Below are 25,923 nucleotides of genomic sequence, written 5' to 3' on the forward strand. Positions count from 1 at the left end.
GTATTCAAGAAATGCTTATTGCTTGTTTAATATATACAAAATTCATATTTGAAAAGCATCAGTGTACTATGTGAAACCAGGGGTCCTCAAACTACAGCCCACGGGCCAGATGCAGCAGCTGAGGACATTTATTCCCCTCACTCAGGGCTATGAAGTTTCTTTATTTAAAGGCCCACAAAATAAAGTTTTTGTTTTTACTATAGTCCGGCCCTCCAACAGTCTGAGGAACAGTGAACTGGCCCCCTATTTAAAAAGTTTGAGGACCCCATAGTTCATTGTTATTGTCAGAGAGACTGTTATGGGGACAGATGTCTGTTATGTTTATGGAAGGGTCCCTTCTCCAGAATGTAAATAAGATACTAGAGACAGAGAACAGATGCTTATCAAGTTTATGGAAAGATCCCTTCTTTGATTGGGTTAAGGGAAGAAAGTCTCTGTCATTAGTCTATCTTTTTTTTACACTGTCTGAACACCTTGCATCCTGGAGACTACTGTTAATTCTATTAATCCTTCTATTAATGTATGCTTATGTGGATAAAGGATGCATAGACATAGTTGTAGGTTGATAAAAATCTTGAATAAGTACTATTACTTCTAGTTCTAATATTTTTCCAGTATTACATCCAGTGTGATGGTCCCACACAACTTCATTGTTCCTTAACTGTGAAACATTACCAAGTTCCCTAAGAGAATGATATGATGGCCAGTTAGTTCTGAGATTCAGTCTGAAGTTCTGGTTTGCTTGATGCTGGTTCCTTTCCACTTTTCTTATGCCTTCCTTATCCTTACCTGTAATGGGAACCACCTGTTAATAGCAGTTGGGGATTTAATTCTGTCCAGCAGAATAGATCGTGTCATGTGAGAGGATGATAATGATACAAAGAGACTGAGGCAGTTACAGTGGAAACCTCTGAACCTCTCTCATTTATTTTATTCCCAATACAGAATATGTATATAAAAGTTTTTTTAAGTTCAGCAAGATTATTAAAATAAAAGCATATATTCTTTCGCAAGAAACATCTGCATCAGTAAATGTGATTTGTGATCTCCAGACAGATATCTCAGATTGCTGGGTCATGTGTTCCTTGAGTGGGTCCTTTTTGCTCAGAGAATAAGATAACAGTAAAGGCTGATTTGCAACTCCTTAACTCTGTAAGAACCAAACATCCTTTTAGTCTCTCAAGTGTGTTGTGATTCACAGCTGTGGGGGTCTTTGGAGAACAGCCCTGCCCCTTAAAGGTACAGTCCCCTTGAACCCTTTACAGGCTTTCTGGGTTCCAAACTTAAACGTGGTCCTCAACACTCGCCCATCCTGGCCATAATGACCCTGTAACATTGGCTGCCTTCTTGTTTCTCACCTAAGACCTTCTACGTTCCGCCTCCAAGCATTTTCATTCTGTTTCCCATGCTTGGGCTTCTCTTCCTCTTCCTTTCCACCTCTTGCTCTCTCTAGTTCTCTTTAGGTTCTCCAAAATCCCATTGTTTAAAAGAAGACTTTCTTTTCTTGATTCTTCTTAATGCTAAATGCCTTTCTCCTCATCCAATATATCTTGAATATATCTTATGTGTATGTTTCTTTTGCTGGACTGTGAGGAGGTCCTTCAGAGCTGTCTGTTTCTTTGTATTTCTAGGGCTTTGCCCAATGCCACACACACACACACATACATCCATACATATATTTGAGTGTGTATACATGATCTCTATCTATCTCAATCACTACATAAATGCTGGTTGACTGACTACTGCCACCTCCTGACCACTGTCTTCATTTATACTGTATATATCTTGGATGTACTTAGTGGTTTGCAGGACATCTCCCTCATTAGAATGGGAGCTTTTTAAAGGTAGGCATTTTAATTTTTTCCCCCTTCTTGTCTTTTTCAGTACTTAGCACCGTCCCTAGCATGTGGTAAATGCATAATATTGTTGTTCATTCATTTTTTAGTTGTATCTGATTCTTCATGATCCCATTTAGGATTTTCATGGCAAAGATACCAGCGTGGTTTGCCATTTCCTTCTCCAGTTCACTTTACAGACAAGGAAAATGAGGAAAATGGGGTTGATTTGCCCTAATTGTATGACTAGAGACCAACTTTGAACTCAGTAAAGAGTCTGCCTGTCTCCAGGACCAACACTTTATTCACTGAGCTACCTTGCTGCCCATACACACGCAATAAATGCATACTGACAGGCTGCTTATCACAAGTAAAGCCTGAAAGACTGAGATTTTCATCCTGGGTAGGCAGTGGCCTTCTAGTTAGAATTGGAATGGGTAACCCTATCTTTGCTGTAACTACTGGAAGTATCCCTTATATATTTGGACACTTTATACAAAGAAACTTTATTGGAAGCACTTAAAAATAAAATACATAGAAATTGATGCTAATTTAAAAATATTTTCCATTCAACTTTTTCCACAGAGTGATGATGGTGCAGCTGACAGTCTCAAAGGGGTGCAAGCAGTTCCCAGTCTATCTTTAGAGGTATTGATCACACAGCTGGATAGGATGCTTGAGAAAATGCAAGCTGCTAATTGTAATGTAAGTCTTTCCTTTTTGGAACTATGAAGCAATTAACTTGTACTACACTTTTCATCAGACCAAATCCCGTATCTGCTTGCTCTGAGCTTATGGGTGATCTCTTTCTTACTTCAAAGAGTAGAGCACGTAGACAACTGTCTTTTTCCACCATATGGTACTCTGCCTGATTATGTGATTAAAGTCTAAAGCGGGCCCTCTCTGCTCACCTTCTCTACCAAGCTCTTTTTCTGAAGTAATGAGAGGTCCAAACTATTGGTGGGGATTTTCTTATTTATGAGAGATGAAGCTTTCCTTTCTTCCTTGGATTTTTTTAAACTGGTTTTTCTTTCTAATGTAGTTATAGGATAGAAGTTATATTATCACTATATCTTTATCCACCAGACATTTTATTAAATACCTATGGTATATAGAATAGTGTTCTACATACTGAAGAAGATACAAAGTTTTGATAGACTCCATTCCTTCCCTTTTGAAATTTATAGTTTAGTAAGAGAATAAGATAAGCATATTTAAATATGTGAAGTATGTTCTATAATTATATTGTTTGGTAATTTTTCCTATCAGTACAATATTACAATATTAGTGATTGAATAGATAAGTCCAAAGAAGTTGCTTGAGACACACTGAATTAAGTCATTTTTTTAGGGTCATATGATTATGAAGGTAAATCATTCCAAATGCTTTTATCTTCATGGTCTCCATAGTCCACTCAATAGAAATACATTGGAAAATGTAGATGATTTTAATGTATAATATAGATAAAATTATTATTTTTTAAATTGGAAGGAACCACAGATTTTATCAATCCAATACTTGCTAGGAGGGTGGGATGATTTTTAAATAGTAATATCTCTTATACATTGAAATTTTAAAGCTCCTTAATTACAAAATATACATGGTTTCATTTCTTGTCCTAAATGAAAGAAGCTTTCTACATAATAGGATGAGCTAAGAATCTTTATGTATCACAGAGTTTATTGCTAGAAAGCTACAAAGCCCTATACAAAGCTAGGATTTTTAAGAAGGGGAATAATTTAAATGAAAAACAGAAACTATTGATGTGGTTAGAATTATAACGAATAAACCTCATTGGTATTCCTTTTTAATTTTTCTTCTAATCCTAGACAATGTTTTGTTTCAAGACTTTTGACTCTTCTACTTTGCATAAATATCTTTCTCTCCACCCCCCAGGTCAAGTTGTCAAATGCATCTCAAGTAGTATTTTATTAATTCTGTGCAGTAATTAATGGTTGACAATCATTTTTACTGCATAAATTGTTAGTTGACAGGTCTTAGTTATTTCTCAGTCTAGAGAGCTTGAACAAATCTCATAAATATCAGGAAATGATCTTTTAAAATACCTTTTTTATTTTTAGGAACATCAGTTAAATATGGATTATTATCTGACATTACTATTTATATATGGATTAGCACTCATTGAAAGGGGGACAAAGCAGGTATGTATCATATGACCAATAGAAACTATAAACATTCTTTTCATTTTATTCACTTTCATTTAGCTGCTTTAGAAAGTGGAACTGCTGATTTTTAAAATGTTTTTTAAAAACTGAAACTATTCGATGACTCTTCTATCATATGCTTCTAAATCTGAACACTCAGAACCAGTAACTGATTATGAAAGTGAAAACAAATAATGGGAAGCAATTTACATTGGCTAATTATCTCACTTATTCTAAGCTTGGCTTCTGTTTACATTCAAATGTGACATCTTAAACTCTTAAATATCTAATTTTAAGTGAAACTGAAAGTCATACTTATAGATCACATTTTCAGATTATAGCTTGATGTTTTTATATTGAAGTTTAATTTTGCTGAGACTCAGTTTCTTTATTTTTTTAAATAAGGGGATATGACTTCCTGACCATTGCAATATCTCGTTTTAGAGTTCTATGATTCTCTTTCTGATTCTCTATTATCTTCTCCTAAATTTCCTCAGTTATTTTGCTATCATAGTTTTAAAATATATGTGACCTTCATTTTCTTCTGTTTTCTTGCTGTCATAATAAAAATTTATAAATTTATTCTGGATTAAAAAAGTATTAGTATTTATCTTATACTGTGCTAATATAAATCTGACTTATTAATGACCTATGTTAGAATTTAATATGCCTAAATTGACATATTTTTTCCTGTATAAAAATTTTTAATGTACCAATATGCAAAAGAGACGTGTGCTTTCTTAAATATTGTTTGAGGGCTCCCTCAACTAATGCAGGTCTATAATTTGCTTATCACTTAGTAGATTAACTCAAGGGAGTTATCCCAAGTACATAAGGTTAAGGACCTTGCTCAAGAAAAGTAACAGATTTGAACTCAGTTTTTTTCTGACTCTAAACATAATACTTTATATATTCTATCACATTTTCTCTACATAATACTAATTTGTATTTGAAATGGCATGCATGTAAATTTGCAAGTATATACATTCTTAAACTAAAGATTGTATTGCCTGATTTTTATTTACTTTTCCTTAATGTCAAGGCCAAATTTTGAAATTACAGAGAAAAGGTGTGTAGTAAAAAGGATACTAGATTTGAAAGTCAGAGGACTTAGGTTCAAATTCAGAAAAATCTCTCTTCTTTAAATTTGGTATTTTATTTCCTACAAACAATTTTCAACATTTGTTTTTGATATTGAGTTCCAAATTCTCTCTCTTCCTCTCCATTCCTTTCATTGAGAAGGCAAGCAATTTTGATATAGGTTATACATGTGCAGTCATGCAAAACATGTTCCCATTTTAGTCATGTTGTAAAAGAAAATGCAGACCAAAATAAAAAGCCAAAAATAGTTTAAAAAGTTTTTTAAAAATATGCTTCTATGTTTAGACTCCATTAATTTTTTCTCTGGGAATAGATAACATTTTTCATCATAATTTCTTCAGAGTTATCTTGATCAATATATTACTCAAAATAGCTGTCATTCACCCTTGATCATTTAGCAATGTTGATACTATGTACAATGTTCTCCTGGTTCTACTCATTTCACTCTTTATCAGTTCATGCAAGTCCAGATTTTTTTGAGAGCATTTAGCTCATCATTTTTTATATCATAATAATCTACCACAATCATGTATCACAAATTATTCAGTCATTCCCCCTAACTGATGGGCAATCCCTGAATTTCCTATTCTTTGCCACTACAAAAGAGCTGCTATAAATATTTGGGCATAGTTTCAAATTGCTCTAATAGTTGAATCAGTTCAGAACTCCACCAACAGAGCATTAGAGTCTTAATTTTCCTATATCCACTTGACCATTTGTCAATCTTTTCTCTCTTTTTAGTCAGTGGGTATGAAGTGTAGTACTTTGGTATTGTTTTAATTTGCATTTCTCCAATCCATAATGATATAAAGCATTTTTTTTTCATATGGCTATAGGTAGCTTGAAGTACTTTATATGAAACCTGACTCTTCATTTTTAAAAATAATTTGTCAATTGGGAATGGCTCTTTTTATATAAATTTGAATTATTTCTTTATGTATTTGAGAGATGAGATCTTTTATTAGAGAAATTTGCTTCAAATTTTTTTTCAGAATTATGATTGCTATCTCGATTTCCTTCCTTCATATTTTCCCCATTTATTCTATATTCTTTTTCCTTTTAGCCTGTTTCTGCTCAAAAGTGTTTTGCTTCTGACTTCTGTCTTCCCCAATCCATCCTTCTATGAACACCCCACCATTTCTCTGATCTACTTTCCCACCTATTTTCTTGTAGGGTAAGATAGACAAGAAAGTCTCTTAATCTCTCCGGATTTCAATTTCTTTATTTATAAAGCAAGGGCTTTAAACTGGATGACCAAAGAGGTCTAAAAATTGTAATTTTATGTTTCTCTTAATCATACTTATATTTTATTGTAACTTCAGATTTTATTAGGATTGCTACTTGTTAAGGTGGTGAACATTACAAAGAACAGCGTTGTATTTCCCTCCTCCCAACCCCATCAAAGCCTGGCAAACTCTGCTGAATGAAGTGACTTGCTCCACAGGTGTACTTTGAGGATTGTATAAACCTTACATCCAGTTTTTGCTGTTGTAGTTGTTTAGTTTAAAATACTATATTATATTTTGCAACATTGGTTAGTGATGAGTAAGGATTTCACTGAAAGTGACTGATTATAAATTGTATCGGTAAAAGCATGAGACTCTTGAATTAGAAGAATCAATGTATGAATAAATAAAATTCTTCTAAATTACCATATTTTCTTTAGACTTTCATATCAATGAGATAAGACTTTTTATTCTTCCAGGATTATTCTGAAGCTAAAAGTAAATTCATGACAATGAAAACGGAAATTCAGAAGAAAGAAGATTGTAGAAAATTTTTATCTTTAGTTTATTTTGGATGTGGTTTACTACTAGTTACTCAAAAAAGGTAAGAATTTTAATTAATAATAATAATTTTAATTTAATAATTAATAAACAAGAAATTAATTAATAAGAATAATTAAGTAATAATAATAATTACTTTTTGTTGAACTACCATCCATATGGTGGAAATAGTGCAGGTATGGTAGATTATATGCAGAATGCCAGGCTTTTAACATGACAGTTATGCTTCATTAGTCTCCTCTCTTCTTTTGAAAAGTATAGAATCTGTGGAGATCAAGGGATCAATTCTGAAGACTAACAGGTTATCCAAACATAGTTATTTACTGTCAGTCCTGTGATGTTATCTCTTGGTCTCCTCTTCCCCATCTTATGCCCTTCTCCTCAAAGAAATGATCAACTGACCTGAGAGAAGTCCATTCTTTTTTTTTTTTTTTGGTCAGAATCTATTTATTTAAATTTATTCAGAAAGATTAAATGCAGTCAGTGAAGAGCTAGAGGGGAATAGATATTACATGTGTAAAGGAATTCCAATCACACACTAAAGTAATCCCTGTTCTGGATTGATAGAACCCTTTTTACTTACAAAACTTAAATAAAATAAAACTAGACAAGGGAGTTTTTTCCCTTGGTAGAAGAATGGTTCTGTTTTACTACCTACAATGGGGCCTGAGTCAGATTTATAGTACTACCATCGCATTTATATTTTCTAAAATCCTTGCCAGCTTAAAATTTTGTGATTTTTGAGTTTCAAGATTCTACAACTAAGATGAAGTAACTGAGGCAGACAGTAACACAGTTACTAAATATTTTCCTGGATTTAAATTCAGATCTTCCTGACATTCAGTTCAGAGTTCTACCTAGTATCAATTAACTGTCTCTAAAGCCAAGAAAAATTAAATCACCTGGTTAAAATTCTTACTCAGGAGTATGATAGAGTTTTTGAACTCAAGGCATTTGATGCTAAATTCCATTCTTTCATTGTTTTTATTCTGCCTTCCTAACATGTTAAGTTTGAGGGGATTGTGATTCATTCATAGTATAAGAGAGTTGGATTAGATGACCTTTGAGATATGTCATGGCTCTAGAGACATGATTTCATAAGATAGAAAAAAATCCAATACTAGGGACTAATGAGCAGTATAACAATAATAGCCTATATTTATAATTTTACAATATTTTTCAGACATTTCTCATTTGATTCACATGATACCCCCTGGCAAAGGTGATTTTGGTCTGATTTTCCCCATTTGACAGATGGAGAAACTGAGACTTGGATAATTTTCCCAAGTTCCTAAATCTAATAAGTTTTAGAGCTAGTCTACCAACGTGACTCTTTTGACTTTGAGTTTAATATACTGTATTTCTGTGGAGAGTATTCTGAAAATATTATTTTTTTTACTTTGAGAAATCGTAGTTCTCTATCTTTTCCTCAGGCTCTCTTCCACTTTAATAGCAAAATCATCTTTTTAACATTTTTTCTTGCATTGACTTTAGACAATAAACTTTAGAATTATGTTAGATGACAGTAGTAATATTAGTTCTACTCATGAAGCTTTGAACTGTACCATAAATAGATAATCCAAATGGAAGCATTTTATCCTTATACAATCCGTCAAACACAACAGAGCATATTTTATGGATTTGTTAATGCATGTCTCTGGAGTGCTTTGAACCTGGGGCTCCAATTGCCTGAGGTATATATTAAATGCTCCCATTAAAGTAAGCCCTTGAGAGTCCTGGTGCTATTTTTACATTTTTTTTCTTCTTACATTTTATGTTTAAAAATGGTTCAGTATATGCTGTCACCAGGGACCATAATTCATTGTGGAATGATAAGTACTGGGGGGGAATAAAGAGTGACAAAGAGTAAAGGCCTTTTTTTTTTAACTATTAAATGTTGTACTATTTTTAAAGCAACTTGCCATCATTTACTGTTTTCCAAATATGTTTCACTGAGGAATGACTCATAATGTAAAAATGTACTTTGTACTGAAAGATTTATCAAAATGCTTTAATATGATAGGATGCTCTATCCTATATACTAAAATCACATTTCAGTGCAGTATAAATGCTGCAGTTATTTCTGAAGAACTTAGACTTGTTTCTTTATTTCACCATAGGAATGCTGGGAATTCAAATATTGTTATTTAATAGGATCATGGGATTTAAATGTGAAAGAAAGATAGGAAATCATTACAACCCTTTCATTTGACAAATGAGTAAATTGAGGTCCAGAGTCAGGGAAATGGTTTTGACCCAGGTTCCACAGACGACAAATAGTTGAGCCAGATTCAGAATCAGAGAATTCAGAGTTGGAGGGAAACTTAGGGATCGTTTTTTCTTTTTTCTAGTTCATAATATTTTATTTTTTCTAAATACATGCAGATAGCTTTCAGCATTCACCTTTGCAAAACTTTGTGTTCCAAATTTTCCCTCCATTTCCCCCTTTTCTCCCTCCCCAAGACAATAGCAATCTGATATAGGTGAAACACGCGCAATTCTTCTAAACCTATTTTAAGGGATCTTCTAATAAACTAAATCCTCTCAATAACTTTTACAAGTAGTTATCTTGACTTTGTGTGATGACCTCTTTTGAGGATTAACTTATTGTCTTCCATGGTGGGTCATTCTACATTTGAAATCAAGATCAAATTTTTCATTTTTTTTTTCACTACTTCCAGTCTGAATCTACCTCTCCACAACTTTCACCTATTGTTGTCAGCGTCCTTTTGGGGACAAGCAGGAAAACTCTAATCCTTCTTCCAGGTGGCATCCTTTCCATTAAATGCTTAAGTTTTGGATGAAATTGTGAGTAATTCACACTTCTTATCACTGTTATATCTTCTCTTTTCTAGGATAAACATCTCCAGTTCTTTCAGCAGATCCTTATATGACATAATCTTGAAATCCTTCAAGCCCTTTCTTCTTTTTGTTGCCATACCGCAGAATTAGACTGCAGTCCTTAAAGACTTCTTCATCTTTTTAAAAATAGGAATTATTATTCAGCTTTGCCTTTCTCATATTACACTTGTTTAGGCTGATTGACCCATAAAATTTTTGGCCATATGATCATATGAGACATTTTTCTAAATCTTTGAATTCTACTTTTTGCAAAATTTGAGTGCATGTTCAGATTTGTTTTGAATATTTTCTTTTATATCATGAATTATAAGCTGTAGGTCACTTGCCCCCAGATTTCCTATTATTCAGCAACCAGTTCTTTCTTGTTGGTCAGAATTGGGGTTAGTGTGGCTGTGTTCCTTGTCACTTCCTTTACTTTTTGAAGAAAATATCACAATTGCCAAGAATTTATTAGCGGCTCTGTTTTAGAACTTAATGGAATGTTTCTTTATTTTAAAATAATCGAAATTCCCTGTTCCTATTGTATAATACCTCTGTTCTAGGCTTATGAACAGTTTTCCAGTTTTTTCACATAATGTGGGTATAGTTTTGTTTTTAAAACTTATATACAGGTGTTTTGTACTATATTCCCATGACAATATCCCCTGTGTTTTTCAGTAGAATTATTGATTTTATTCAAATATTCTGAATCATGATTCTTTGTTGCAGTTCTTGAATTTCCTCATGAGTAAATCTTCTTAATAGAAAATATTGCTCTTCTACTTACCTATTCTCTTCATTTTCATTAAGGCACAATCTTCCAGATTTATATTCCAGCCTACACCTCATCTTTCCTCATCTTATTGATTACTGTGGGGTTTAATTTGTTTCCTTGTGTGATGAATTGTAGTTTAACATATTTCCTATGCTTTGTGCAGTTATTTCTAAATATCTGGACACTAAAGGGTTTCATGGCTGGATTGTTTCTTGAATTCTCCTGCAAATTTTTGAGCATTTCTAGGACTGTTTTTTTTTTAAATGTAAATCTTAGCCCCTCCTCTCCCTGATTTCTACTTTGGTGTAGATATTGGCAAACAGTTTGTTGTTCTCCTTCCTTCCCTCCTTTCAGTTTAAGATCTTGCTTTGATTTTAGAGAATAAGAGAATTTCTGCATGTGAAGGATCATAAAGGTCATTTAGTCTGACTCATACTTCAACTTAGGGCTTAAGCAACAAGTAGATATTCAAATATTATGGAATATTATTGTTCGGTAAGAAATGACCAGAAAGCCTGGAGAGATTCACACAAACTGATGTTGAGTGAAACGAGCAGGGCCAGGAGATCTTTAAATACTTCAACAACAATACTATATGATAATCAATTCTGATGGACGTGGCCCTCTTCAACAATGAGATGAACCAAACCAGTTCCAATAGAGCAGTAATGAACTGAACCAGCTATATCCAGAGAAAGAACTCTGGGAGATGACTAAGAACCATTACATTGAATTCCCAATCCCTATATTTTTGTCCACCTGCATTTTTGATTTCTTTCACAGGCTAATTGTACACTATTCAAAGTCCGATTCTTTTTATACAGCAAAATAATGATTTGGTCATGTATACTTATTGTGTATCTAATTTATACTTTAATATATTTAACATCTACTGGTCATCCTGCCATCTGGAGGAGGGGATAGGGGAAAGAAGGGGAAAAATTGGAACAAGAGGTTTGGCAATTGTCAATGCTGTAAAGTTACCCATACATAGAACCTGTAAATAAAAGGCTATTAAAATTAAAAAAAAATTGTAACACTAAAAAAAAAAAAACCCAAGTAGCTATTCAGCCTTTTCTTGAAAATCTCCATTGAAAACAAGTCACCTATGTTTAAAGCAAACTATTCTACTTTGGACAATTCTAATTGTTAGGAGGGGCCATATGGCATAGTGTATAGAATGCCAGACCTAGACTAAGGAAAACTTATCTTCCTGAGTTCAAAACCAGTCTCAGACATTTACTAGCTGAGTGACTCTGGCCAAGTCATTTAACCCTTGGTTTTTCTCATTTGTAAAATGGACTGGAGAAGGAAATGGCTAAATCACTCCAGTTATCTTTAGTAAGAAAACCCCAAATGGGATCACAGAATCAGATAACACTGAAAAATGACTCAACAATAACAATATTTGTTAGGACTTGTTTCCTTGTATCAGATTTAAAACTCTGTATTTTCTACCCATTGCCTCTAAGTATGTTCTCTGTAGTCAAAGAGAACGAATCCAATCTCTCTTTTACTTGGAGACAGCTATCATTTTCATTTTTTTTTTCTTTAAGTATCCTTCCATATTAAACCTTCTTAGTTCCCTTAATCAGTATTAGTAATATATTCTTTATTTGTCTTACCATCTTGTTCAACCTTTAATGAGCATATCGACTTGTCTATGTTGTACCTAAAGTGCAGCATCCAGAGTTGAATGCAATACCTCAGACTTGTTTGAATAGGGCAGGGGACTTTAGAGCTATTGTTTTCTCATTCTGTAGACTATGCCTTTCAACATAGTATTTCATAGGATAATTTGACAATCTGCCCAAGTTCATAAACCTAGTAAGTAAGCTGTAGAGCTTGTCTACCAACTTGATTCTTTTTATTTTAAGTCCAGTGCATGGTATTTCTATGGAGATTATTCTAAAAATATTGTGGGTTTTTTTTACTTTGAGAAATTTAGGTAGCATTAGCTTTTAATTAGCTGCCATATTCTACCACTGACTCATAGTGTTTGAAGTCCATGAAAATATCCAGATTTATTTTTCCATAGAAAGTGTTATCTAGTTACATCTTCCTTATCATGTAAACATGAAATTGATTTTCATAATTTTTATTTGTCTCTGTTTACTTTTATCTGAAATATATTTGTTCTTTTATTCTAGCCTGAGGTGATCTATTTGAATATGGAACTATCATCTACCAAGTTAGCAATACCCCAAATTTTGTTTTATATTTAAATTAGCAAGCATTTAATCTATGCCTTTATCCAAATCATTGATAATTTTAAATTGGGTAGGGTTCAGGGAATTTCCCAGAAGACAAGACCTCAGGCAGCTATATCCCATATTAGGTGCTTCAGGGTCCTCCATTTTAAGCTACAGTCCAGAAATGCAAAATCTGTTTTAAGACATTTTCTTAATTAAATGTTCCCAAATTTTCCTCTTGGTTACAATGGTGAAAATGTAAACTGTTAAGTCCTCAGACTTTATAATCCCTACTAATAACTAAGTATCTGTGGCAGAACCATTTTCCCTCACATGGTCATCACGTTTAATAATCTTAGAAAGTTCTCCATCATATTCCAGATGCATACCTGGGATAGACAGAGCTCTTGTTCACATCACCTATGACTCCTTTACTGGGAGTCATGAATCACAAATACTCATTTCTTTTTTTTCTGATCTTACATGGATGCCTTCTTCCCCCATGTCATCCATGGATTGACTTCATCCTTCCTTGAAGTGTAGGAAAGTTACTTCCACTTCAGAGGAGTCAATTCATTCCTATGTGGGAAGATTCTTATACCTTTTCCTTAGCTCCAAGTGTTCAAAGGTCCTTCTTTTTTGCTGTCTTCTCCATATCAACTTCAAACACCCCCCAGCTTTACAACTTCAGTCAGGATTCATTTCTGCCTTTTGAGATTCTTCCCCTCCACCCACTTTTTTTCTTTTTTTTAAAAAAAATCTTGAAGCTCTTCTATTTTTTCAAGAAACAGTTAATTCTCCCTATTAACCTGTAAAATGGAGACATTTCTTTAGACTTGAGATTCTCTGTCTTTCTCATCTGTAGCAATCTAGTTAAGCTTATGGAACTCTTCACAGAATATTAATTATTTGTTTTAAATTTTAATTTTTAGCAGGGGTTAATAAAACAAAAGGTGTAACTTTTTCCCCACCTATGTTCACATAACTCCTGAAATCTATCCACAGACACTTTTTTTGGAGGGGGAGGGACTATGGACCCTGAATTAAGAATTTATCCTTTAGAACCTTCCACACCTTCTATGCCCCAAAAGCAAGAATAAACTATATTTTTACGAATTTGTAGCAGTTACTTGACAGCCAAATGGTGCAGTTGATAGAGTGCCAGACCTAAAATCAAGATCTTATATTCAAATTTGACCTCAGACACTAACTAGTTGCATGACCCTGGGCAAATCACTTAACCGTGTTTGCCTCAGTTTCCTTCTCTGTAAAATGACCTGGAGAAGTAAATGACAGACTACTTCAGTATCTGTGTAAAGAAAACCCCATGTAAAACCAGAGTCTGAAATGACTGAACAACAGCAAGAGTTATTTATCCATGATTGAAATATTTTGTGTTTATACAAAACCTACTTTGCCTTCTGCTAGATGAACCTAGAATACTTAGTTCTCAGCTTCCTATTATTCCTTTTGGTAATTCTTGTGACAACTTGCAGAGGCAAAATTCTTTGTTGCCCTGTTTGCTTGCCTGAGAGATTTAATTTCGGGAAATTTTAAGATTTTTGAGTTCTAGGTTCTGTCCCTGATCCCCACTCATAATTAAGAAACCTCATGTGAGGTTATGTAAAAAATTTCTATTAAAAAGTCAAGTTGTAAAAGAAAACATAGATCTTCCACTCTAATGAAAATAAAAACCCTTGAGGAAAAAGAGAGAGAGAGAGAGAGACAGACAGACAGACAGATGGACAGACAGAGAGAGACGGGGGGGGGGGAGAGAGATAAAGAGAGAGAGAGAAAGAAAGAATGAATATGAATGTTTCAATCTATATTCAGACATAATCAATTCTTTTTCTGGTGATGGATAGGGTCATAAGTCCTTCTGAGTAGTTATGGATGATTGTGCTACTGAGAATAATATTCATTTATAGCTAGTCATTCCATAACATTGCTATTACTTTGTACACAGCATATTTCACTTTGTTCATGGAAAACTTTCCACGGTTTTTTCCCTGACAGCATCCTGCTTATCAGTTAGTTTCTGAGAATTTTATAATAGCCTTAGGAGAGCCTTACTCAGCTAGCTTGTTCAATTCATTTTGATTAGTAATTAGCAGGTAGCTTCCTGAGCCCCATTGCTAATAGAAGCTGACCACAGCTGAAGTAGAGGAGGGGGTTTCTAGCTGAATCTAATTACCATCCACTTTGTACACTTTTCCACCTTTTTTGATGATTACATTTTAGAGGATTTTTCCTATGTTTTGACTTTTCTGATGGTCTTTGTCTGAGTTTAATCATTTCAAGTGCTCTCTGGGGAGTCCAACAGTGTATGAGATGTTCCTGTGGACATTATCATGAAACCTCATTTCTGCCTACTGCTAGAGGAGGGGGAGGCCTTCCCTTTTAGCCCTCTTTAAACCCATGTAAACCACTGTGGTTTTGAACTGAGAATTAAGAAACATTATAGAATTCTGGGTCTATTGTTTTTTCAGATTGAATGTAAAATATCCTCATTAAAAATTGAAGCTTAAAAGTCATACCACATTGTAGGTGGCAGGGAAAGTGAAATGATTTACCACACAGACAGTCAAGTTTATTTTCAAATTATTAATCACAAATAGCATTACCTAATGAAGTTTTAAATATGACATTATATTTAGCATAAAGGTAAATCATACCACAAATACTCTAGAGGCCAAAGGTTATTACATATTTCACACCAATGTGATGTTCTCTTTTGAATTTTCTGTTATGAAGTTGTATAATGATTCAGTATTAGCTTTCTGCATTCAAGAAGTTCATATGTAAAACAACTTCCATTTTGAAGAGCAATGATTTCATTTAATAACCCAAATGGGTTCACTGAATTTAAGAGTCAATCTTGTATAAAACTACTGATGCAGACTTAATTCAATTGGGTATTACAAATTTGAAAAACATTAGCTAAGCTTTGGGATGTGCAGTTTCTAATGATAATTCTGAAATAATCTTCCTAAAGTGTCAGAAATGTCAGTTTCAGATGCTGGCTTAGCATTTGAATCTAAAGTTTGGTTTTTGATGATAAGATAAGAAACTTTTTGACATACATGTCACAATGTTTTAGCCTATTATTTTTATTCCAAGACATGAAAATTATACCAAAATAGAGCATCTTGTTAATTATTCTTTACAATATTATCCTATGTGGTTAGACTGATAGACTAGCCTATAGGATTAGTGTATCAGGACATAGTATCTTAAAGAGATATACAGCAAATAGATAATAAGCTAATGAAGTAAAAAGGAAGAAGAGAGTGAGCTTGTTTTAATATAAGAAATTGTGTTATACTTTCAATGACTCATTCTCTTGAAAACAATATCATGTATAGTTAATACCAGCATTCTTTCATTATAGCTATCTGCTACAATCCATGAAGAACAGCAAGCTAGCAGAGTGAATATAATATTGGTCCTGGAGTCAGGAAGGCCTGAGTTCAAATCTGATCTTAGACATTTATTAGACCCCAGGCAAGTCACTTATTCCTATTTGCCTTAGTTTTCTCATCTGTAAAATGAGTTTGAGAAGAAAACGACAAAATACTCCATTATCTTTGCTTAAAAAAACCAAATGGGGTCACAAAAATTAGACAATACTGAAAAATTACTAAGCAATGAACCATGAAATGCTATAGTATTATTTTAAGATATTATTTAGTTAATAAGCATTTATTTCCTCTCCCTCTTATCTCTCCCAAAAAAGAAAAGAAAAAGCCAAGCAAACCCTTGTTATAAATACAAGTAATCAGGGAAAACAAATTCACTATTTGGCCATATTTGAAAATGTGTATCTTATTCTGCATTTTGAATCTATCAACTCTTTGTCAAAATTTAGGTTGTATTGATCATTATCTATCTTTTGAAAATATTGTAAGTCATCATATTAATCAGAAGATTAAATCAGAAGATTTAAATTCTTCCAAAGTTGTTTATCTGTAAAAGTGCTTCTTAAAGTTTTTTCACTTGTGACCCCTTTTAACTCAAGAAATTTTTATGTGACAGCACATATATAGGCATATGAAATAGGTATTCAAATCATACATTTTCTGATGAAAAAATCATAATTTTGTGACCCCCTATATTCAGTTATATGACCCCATGGAATCATAACTTACATTTTGAAATGCTTTGATATGCCATAATATTGATTTCATATAAATTGTTCTCCTGGTCCTTCTTGTTTCACTTTGCAGAGTTTGTGCAAGGCTTTCTAGGCTTCTTTAATACACTTCTTTCATTCTTTTCTGTGGCAAAATAATACATTCATATACCAAAATTTGTTCAGCCATTCTATGGTCTTTGGATAAAACCTTAGTTTCCAGTTCTTTGTTCCCCATAAAAGGATTGCTACAAATATTTTTATACACATAAATTTTCCTTTAATCTTTGAATTTTTGTATCAAAGGCCAAGTAACACAGATTAATGACTTTGGGATGTAGTTCTTAATTTTTCCCCAGAATAACTTTATCAGTTCCCAGTTTCACCAACCTAATTCTGTGCACATAATTCTGTGTATTTTCCCACAGACCCACTCACATTTATCATTTTCCTTTTTTGTCAATTTTACCAATTTAATGGGAATTTATGGAATCTCAGAGTTACTTTAATTTGCATTTCACTGTTATTAGTTATTTGAAACTTTTTTTTCATATGGTTATAGATAGCTTGAATTTCTTCCCCCTGACAATTTCAAAATGTTAGTACTTAAAACAAATGTATTGCCAGAAATATAAGGAATAAAAAAATGGAATTATTGCAAGTATTGCAAGCTGAGTTTCACAATTCCTTTTTCTGTCGTGTTGCTAATCAATAGAGTCCTAATATCATGATTATAATCTTGTTATGGATCATGGGGTTAGTTCAATTTTGTTCCTGATGTTATCACCCTAATCAGTAATTTTTGTTTTGTCTTAAGCAATCCTGTTTGCTGCTATCTTTTTCAGAAATTTTCTGCAGCTCCTGACTTACCTTAGGGGCTTCTAGTAAATAGCCTGGCAGACTTTGCCCACTGCTACAGGCTAAATTTTGTCATTGCTATCTCTGAAAAATTTCTCTTTGTGATTCTTCCCTTTATTACTGCCATCTACCAAAAAGTCCTCCTGTATTTCTCATGGTTCTATCTTCCACCAATTATTACTTGGTAATTTTTGGGTATATATCCTGAATTCATAGCATTATGGGAAAGAGAGTTTTTGTTTTATCAGTGCTTCCTTTTCCTTTTTCATCTGCTTATCTCTTACTCTTTGTGCAAAAAAGAAGAGAAAAATTTGAAAGACTTCCATTTCCTCTGGCTTCTGAATACTCTCACAACTACTTATTGCATGAATGAGAAATGTGGGAGAAAATAGTGATAGTATTTTATAGGGAGAGATATTGTTGTTTACCTGCTTGTTAGTGCAGTATGGTTCATTCTTATTTGAAACTTTCAGCCCAAAGATACAAGTCATTGTAGCTCACATTTATTTGTAATTTAAGGTTTACAAAGCACATTCCTCACAACATTTGTGAGGTAGGTAAGAAAAACAGGTATTAGGATTCCTATTTTACAGAGTCTCAGAAAGATCGTGATAGCTGGGAAGTGTCAGAGGCAGAGGCTGAACTACTTTTACCTCCTGTATTTTCTCTATTCTTTCTACTATAATCACTCTACTTTTCAGTAGAATGATACTATTCAGTAGAATGAGATAAGCAGATTAATCAATGAATTTATTTAATGTAAGTGGAAAAAACTTCATAGTATTAAGCTTAGACCTATTAAATAAAAGCCAGGTACTTTTAAACTACTTATTTAATCAAAATTGTTTTCTTTAACATTTTATTTTATAGCAGTTAAAGCTATAAAATCAATTACCAGAAGATTGCATTCTTTCTATGTGTGCATATATTTTGTGTACATATATATATATATATATATGAATTAATGATCTTTAAAATTATTTTCTAGATATAATGGAGGATTGCTGGAATTTCAAAAAAGCAAGCAAGAAATAAAAGATAATAATGACAACTGGTATGGTATAGACCATATAAAAGATGAAGATTTACCTGAAACATTTCAAGTAAGAAAACATTTAAGTCTAAGAAATCCATGATGTTCTAATTCTTAGAGCCAACTGCCAAAAATGAAGTTGGGACACACAAACTTTGTGTTCTGTAAAATTCTTTTACAAAAAATAATCTATGTAAGATGTGAGCTATTTAAATAGATATCTGAAACTCAGAGTTCAGAATCTCTATTGAGTAACACAGGGCAGTCTATTAAAGTGTTGTAGGAAGTAGAAGGGGAGAATGTATGTACTAAAATTCCTCAGTTATAAGTCATTAGGTTACAAGTTAGTTCAAAGTCAGTTCAAAAGGTTTTCTTCAGAGATAGATGTTGATAATACTGGGTAACATTAGGTTGTTTTTTGAGCTTAAGTAATTTTTATTCATCTTGTTATGATAAAAGTTTCTTTTAAAGCTTTGTTCTCACTATGGATCTTTTAACAAAATGTAGACTTCTTGAAGTAGAGACTAACACCAGTCAATTAGCTCACACAGAAAATGAATGCTAAGATTTATGAAGGTAAAATAATTTGCCTTAAGCTCAGAAAAAAATCCTGTAATAGGAAGGAAGAAATAAAACATTTCCTAAATGAAAAGAATAAATGAATAGGCATTTTACACTGGAATAGGAACAGGATGAAAAAACTTTAGAACGATTTAGCTATTTATAAAAGATATAGAAAGGAGAGACCCAAAGATGCTAGTTTTGTAAACACAAATTTCTGAGATTTTGTGAGAGAGTGAAGTATAAGATTAAGAATTATTTTCTGGCCTCTATTTCCTGCTTCCCTTTTCTCCTTTATCCTTCTGTCCTCTTCCTTCTTTTCCCTCTTGTTCCTTCTTTTCTTCCTCCCCTCTTTCCTTCACTTCTTTCTCTCCTCTTTCTAATTTCATCTCCTTTTTTAGAAAAATAATTGTTAGAGCATTAATTTTTCTTGTTTTTTTTCAACAGGATCTTCTTGATGGCTATATTAAAAAATATGAAAACCACATGGAAAAAGAGACTATTTGCAGTTTTCCAGACTGTGAGCGGTCTTGTGAGGATGATATTTTAAAGCAATCTAAATATAAGGTAAATACATATAATTTTCATAAAACTGGGGAAACTTGGAATATTTTAAAATTTGAAATTAAGTATAGTAGATTTAAAAAGTATCCAAATGATTAAAAGATTACTTTAAAAACCTTTCATTTCATCATAATTCAAATTAGTTATCTATTACTTTTCTTTTTTTCCTGAGGCAATTGGGGTTAAGCAATTTGCCCAGGAGTCACACAGCCAGGAAATGTTATGTGTCTGAGATCAGGTTTGAATTCAGGTCCTCCTGATTTCAGGGCTGGTGCTCTACCCACTGCGTCACCTAGCTGCCTAGTCTATCACTTTTAAACAATAAATTATAATACATTTGATTTTTTTAATCAGTGAGAAAGCATATATATTATCAAAAGAAACTTAGATAATTATCCTGAATGGAACAAGACAATTATTGTAAGAATCTGTGGACAGAATGCTCTGAGGAACTTGCAGTTCAAAGCCTAACAATCCTCACTGATTTGTAAATGGAAGGAAAACTCTTCTAAGAACTTTAAATATTAAGTGCCTTAGAAAAGTGAAAATTAGGGCAATGTATATTTTTTTCTTTTTGTAGTTCTGCATGTTTGTATTGCTTAGGTATCTTAGGTTATCCAGTCTAGCTAAATTTGAAGAGTTTTGTTACCACAAAACTTAGGGGTTATACACTAACTGGTAAAAATGTTTTGGCTATAGCAAAACATAAATTCTCATTATTGAGGCATGAAGCTTTTATCTGAGTTGATAAAATTTGGATGAAATTCAGATGTTAAAATATTGAATTAAAAAAAATTCCAAATGAACCTTAGGAATCATTATAATCTATTAACAGCCAAGTACAGAGGAAAGTCTAGTTGGAGTCTAATGCTATTGGGTTTTACTATTTTATTGTCCTACCAGATTGAAGTTTGAATCTCTCTGATTAAAGTGCTCAAGATTTGGGCCTGCTAGAATTTCTGCAGTTTCAATTACAAAGTGCCAAGGAAGCAATAGGAAATGTGGCACTATACCAGAGGGTTGGTGTCAGGGTCAAGAAGACATTTGGTTCAAGACTTTGCTCAGAGTTAAGTTTGACTCTGGGAATTCACTTAAGCTTTTAGTCCCTCAGGACTCTCTAAGACTACAAGGTAGGGTTGAATTGCTGATCTGCTTTGGTGGAAGGTTTTTTTGCATGCTAAGAGTTCTATTCACTGATGCAAGCATTTTTCCTGATCAAAATCCAGTTGTCTAAAAAATCCATGAAAACATAAGAATAACTTACAAAATTATAAAAAGGTAAGCATGCTATATACATATATATGTATGTACACATTTATACATTCATTATATGTATGTATTCTGTACACACACATATATGAAATTATAGAGTTATATAACATTGCCAAACTGTTATCTGGAGCTATATTTCCAAATAGGTACAAATTCCCATTTCCTCAATTCATGAAAAAAAAGTCCTTTTAAAAGACTCAATAATTTTTTAAAACGTTAAGTCAAACATTTAAAAGCCTAATGTTTCTCTGATTCTTGGCACAGACTAGTTTTTATGCCTAGATTATATCTAAATTTAGAATGATTTATTCATTTTATTATTTTATATACATATTGAATATGAGAGCTTAAATAATTATTATTATCTGTGGAAAGATCTTAGAATGCAGAACTAGAGTAAGAACCTTCAAATCTTTAATCTTTTTTGCATTATGACAAGTTTAGAGGATTTATCAGCTTAGATAACTATCATCTAGGCAGTCAGATTGAGTTAGATACTGTGAGAGGTATAAAATAGTAGAGAAAAAGGAAAGAAACACAGTAGCAGCAAGCCTAGGGATGAGAGGCTAGTTGCTAAGTGAGTTCAGTACACAAGAGAAGGAGGCCTAAGTGAGATAACCTGAAAGATCAAGAAATAGACATCTGATTTCTAAACTTGAGCTCTAGTCCTCTCACACATTGACAAGATCTGGAATTTTCTAGAGACAGAATCAATATTCTGCAGATTCAATCCTTTATGTCAGCTAAAAAAGATGGAGATAGATATTTAAAAATACTGTATATGTCTATTGACTACTTGCTTAAGGGTGTTGTCATCATCTCAGGATATTCAAGAAGAGGTGTGACAGATATTCCTTTAGCATCTTTATATATGGATTATTTCTTTTTACATATTAGGAAACACCTCTGGAATTGCTTAATAAAATCCCATTCCCTAGCTTCCTTGGATAAGTTAAATAATAGTTTCTTATATAGCAGAGGTTCTTAACCTGAAGTTTCTGAACCTGTTTTTCAAAATCATATTTTGATAGCTATTTCAGTGTTGTCCCACGTATTTATGTATTTAAAAGATAATTCTGAGAACAGATCTTTAGGCTAGACTGCCATAGGGGTCTATGATACAAAAAAGATTAAGAACTCTTGATACTGAGAAAGTTTGCTCTTTCCGATTTTAACAAAAACTTGCCATTATATAAAATATACTGGTAGTTACAACTTATTTTATTTAGATGGAGTATCAGTCTACTAAGATCAAGATGAGTCAGTTAACCTTGAGTCTGTATCCTCAAACCATGAGGAGAGAGGAGATGTGAAAGAGGGAGGGAGAGATGAAAAAGAAAGAATGGGGGAAGGGAGAGTGTCAGAGAGACAGTTGTGGGGAGACAGAAAGGAAGAGGAAGAGGGAGAAGGAGAGGGAGGGAGGAAAGAGGAGTGGGAATAAAAGAGAAAAAAGGAAGGGGAAAACTACTAAATCACTTCTGGAATAAAATAAAAATCTCAAAATATGTCACCTATCGATGGCAAATCATTGGTATAATTTTCCTATTCTAAGTTCGATATATAAGTATTTTTCTGCTTTCTTCTTGCTGATAACATTATTATATATCAACTCATTTAGAGAATTGTTGATTCTACCTTTCTTTTGTCTGTACTAATTTATAGAACGTTTTATTTAAATGTAGCTATACATACTCAATTATGATTTTGAACATTTCCTTGTAGTGCTTTATTATCATATGTTCAACAATGCCTTTTTGCTTAATATTGGGCTCTGTGCAAAAGTAACCCAGATTTGTCATCAATGAAGGTACCCTATTCATAGTTTAAAACTTTCATATTGACATATTTTTATTCTTTTGACATGTTTTATTCTTTCTAGGGTTTTGTTCATCTCATTTGCAGTAAAAACTGCAATGTCTACTTTCATAAAATTTGTTGGGAAAAGCTCAAGAGTAAGAATCATCCTGGAAAAAGTGATGAGGTATTGCATTTGGTTGTTATGGTTAAAACTTGAATAAAGTTTACTTCCATTTACATCTCTTCACCTCATACCTCCTTGGGTGTGCTGTTTTGCTATTGCTTGGCATAGGGATTCAGTGACTCTATCTTAGCTTATTGAAAGTTATAGTTTAAGAGATACACTATGACTTCTTTGCCAAATATCTCAAGGGCACACCAACAACAGTCATTTGTCTCTGGATAAATACATAGACAATAAAACTATATTAACATTCTCTATGGGTGGAGCACAGTGATAAATTCTGATTAACATATTCTTTAAAAGCAAATCCATAATCACATATTGAAAATCACACAACCCTGAAATTAGTTCTCTACCATTGGAGTTAATTTAGAAGTCTAAAGCCCAAGCCCATAGAAGTTATCCTCCTAAGTGAGCTAATTAACATAATTTGGAACCTGTGATATTTGTGTTGTTCAAGAAGAAGAAAAATACATTCTAAACTCTAGAGACTTTCAACAAGATGCTTTGGATTTGTGGAACTTTTTTCTTTAAAGTTCAAAGTACTTAGCATATCTCACAGATAGAAGGACCTATTATTTTCCCACTGGAGAGAGGAAAATCCAGGAAGAAAAAAACAGCCTTACTTAAAAAAGTTAGGTTGGAAACAAGTTATGTTTACAGAATTCTTGTTCACTAAACTTTTCCTTCTTATGAAAAATTACACTGATTTCTGAAATGCAAATTACTTAACAGTCATTGTGGATATATCAATGTACAAGTGCTTATTAAATCCCTACTTTAGCCTCTAGACAATTGTGCTAGGTTCTAGGAATAATACAGAAATAAAATGGTCCTTGTCCTCACAGAGATTATGTTCTGCTGGGGTAATACAACATGTTCACAGTTACAGAAATGCAGGATATATATGTGTGTGCATGTAATAAACAGACAGTGATTTTGGCAAGAATATTAACAATGAAAGGAAAGGGAAAAGGTCTCATGGAGAAGTACTCTAGCTGAGCCTTGAAGGCAGCTTGAGACACTAAGAGGTAAATAAAATCACAACATTTCCTGGAGAGAGGTAATCAAGGACCTGAAGTAAGGTGGTTGCTTGTATGAAGAGGAAAACGGGGATGAATCTGAGAGATGATAGAGATGTGCCAAATGATTGGAATTGGAATAAAGAGTCAAGGATGACTCTATGGTTGTAAACCCGAGTGATTGGAAGAATGATCGTTTTCTTGACTGACATAGAGAAGATAGAAAGAGGAATTTTTCAGATTCTAAACAATTGACATACATATCTTTGGGACATCTGCTAAAGCCTGCCTATATCTACAAGTCAGCTTTCTGATAATTGCTGACATACATTCATCACTCAATAAATATTATATATTTACTACATACAATATACTAAGCTGAGTGGTGAGGACAGGCATAAAGATATAAAACATGCTTGCTCTCAAGAAATTTATAGACTAAATTTGCTTATCCTTTGAAACATGCAGGTATTCATTGATTATTTTTTCATTTTTTTAAAAAATATTTTTAGAATTTTAGTGAAAAAACGTGTTTGAGAAAAGGATGTATTGCTAACATTGTAAAGATGCGAAAATGTGAAGGACTTGGAGTCTTTAAAAATCTGGTAAGTATACAGAGTCCTGAAACATTGTTTTCTTGCAACTCTTAGCTTTAATTGATACTGTTAATGAGGAAAGCAGGATTTTAGTCACAGTTCTATGGTTTGGTGATTGAATGGGACATTTTATAGGATCATCAGATTTGGAACTGGATAGAATCTTGGAGGTCATTTAGTATGCATTTCATACATGCAGAAAATGGGGTTCAGAGAAGGAAACAACTTATCTAACTTCATAGAATGTAGTTAAATGGGATAGCGAGGATTATCTTTTTTTTTTTTTTTTTTTTTTTTTTTCTTGATAGCGAGGATTATCAACAGATTTTCTAAAGCAAGTTCCGGAAAACAGATAGTGAGAAATCATTGACTCTTTTTCACCATAATATGTGTTCCCATTTATCTGGTTCCCCAAATAATACTGACTCAGTTCTTTCATGAGACATATAATAACTCAATCTCTGTTTGAGTTGGAAGTTTGGCATCTGTAAGACCTTGTTGTCACTCTGCAAAGACTTGCTATATTTCCTATCAGAAGCATTTCATATTGTATGATTTTTAGAAGCATTTCCATCTACAAATTTGGTATTTTTTCCCCTAAAACAGATTTTCAGAGCAATAATTAATTGTAAAATAAAAATGAGAAAAGTATTCCCATCGCCATTGTTATCCTCAAAGATCCTGTACTGATGATGATTAGCCTTCTTTTAGCCATAGTATATTATGTCCTACAGAGAAGTCATTTGGTCTCTCTGAACTTCACTTTCCCAATCTGTAAGATGGGGATAATATTTGTGCTATAAAACTCACTTGGTTATTGTGGAGGAAGTGTTGTATTACCTATAAGGTGAGATATAAATGAAGTTTAATTTTGAATCATGCTTATTTCAAAACTTTAAGGATTTGTCATTGGTGCGAATATTCCCTCTACTCATGCAAAAGACAGTTTCTCTGTGCTTTAGTAGATGGCCTCAGAACTTGCTGAGGCCAGAAGATTTTATCAGTATAAGTTCTAAAAAGACTAGTCCTCATACAAGAAACACATACTGGATTCCAAGCCCTTTCTAACTTGGAAAAAACATTCCCAAATTTATATTCCATGAATGTCATCTTTAAGAATTCAAGGCTACATGCTTACATGCCAGAGTAAGACATCAGAATAAAATTTTCTGTGGGATGATTTGGAATAATAATAGCAAGAAATTGTA

The 25,923-nt window shown here is 33.0% G+C and overlaps 1 protein-coding gene across 3 annotated transcripts in view; it reads left to right on the plus strand.

Moving 5' to 3' along the window:
• Positions 1–25,923, plus strand: part of DZIP3 (DAZ interacting zinc finger protein 3) — a 116,783-nt gene that overhangs the window by 28,695 nt on the left and 62,165 nt on the right. For all 3 annotated transcript variants that reach the window (XM_051985254.1, XM_051985256.1, XM_051985255.1), the window contains exons 4-10: positions 2,421–2,540; positions 3,917–3,997; positions 6,807–6,931; positions 18,675–18,789; positions 19,728–19,847; positions 22,996–23,097; positions 24,632–24,724. In XM_051985254.1, the coding sequence (XP_051841214.1) occupies positions 2,421–2,540; positions 3,917–3,997; positions 6,807–6,931; positions 18,675–18,789; positions 19,728–19,847; positions 22,996–23,097; positions 24,632–24,724 (756 nt within the window). The remainder of the gene's footprint in view (positions 1–2,420; positions 2,541–3,916; positions 3,998–6,806; positions 6,932–18,674; positions 18,790–19,727; positions 19,848–22,995; positions 23,098–24,631; positions 24,725–25,923) is intronic.

This window comes from Antechinus flavipes, chromosome 3 (assembly GCF_016432865.1).
Source record: "Antechinus flavipes isolate AdamAnt ecotype Samford, QLD, Australia chromosome 3, AdamAnt_v2, whole genome shotgun sequence".
Lineage (NCBI taxonomy): Eukaryota > Metazoa > Chordata > Mammalia > Dasyuromorphia > Dasyuridae > Antechinus > Antechinus flavipes.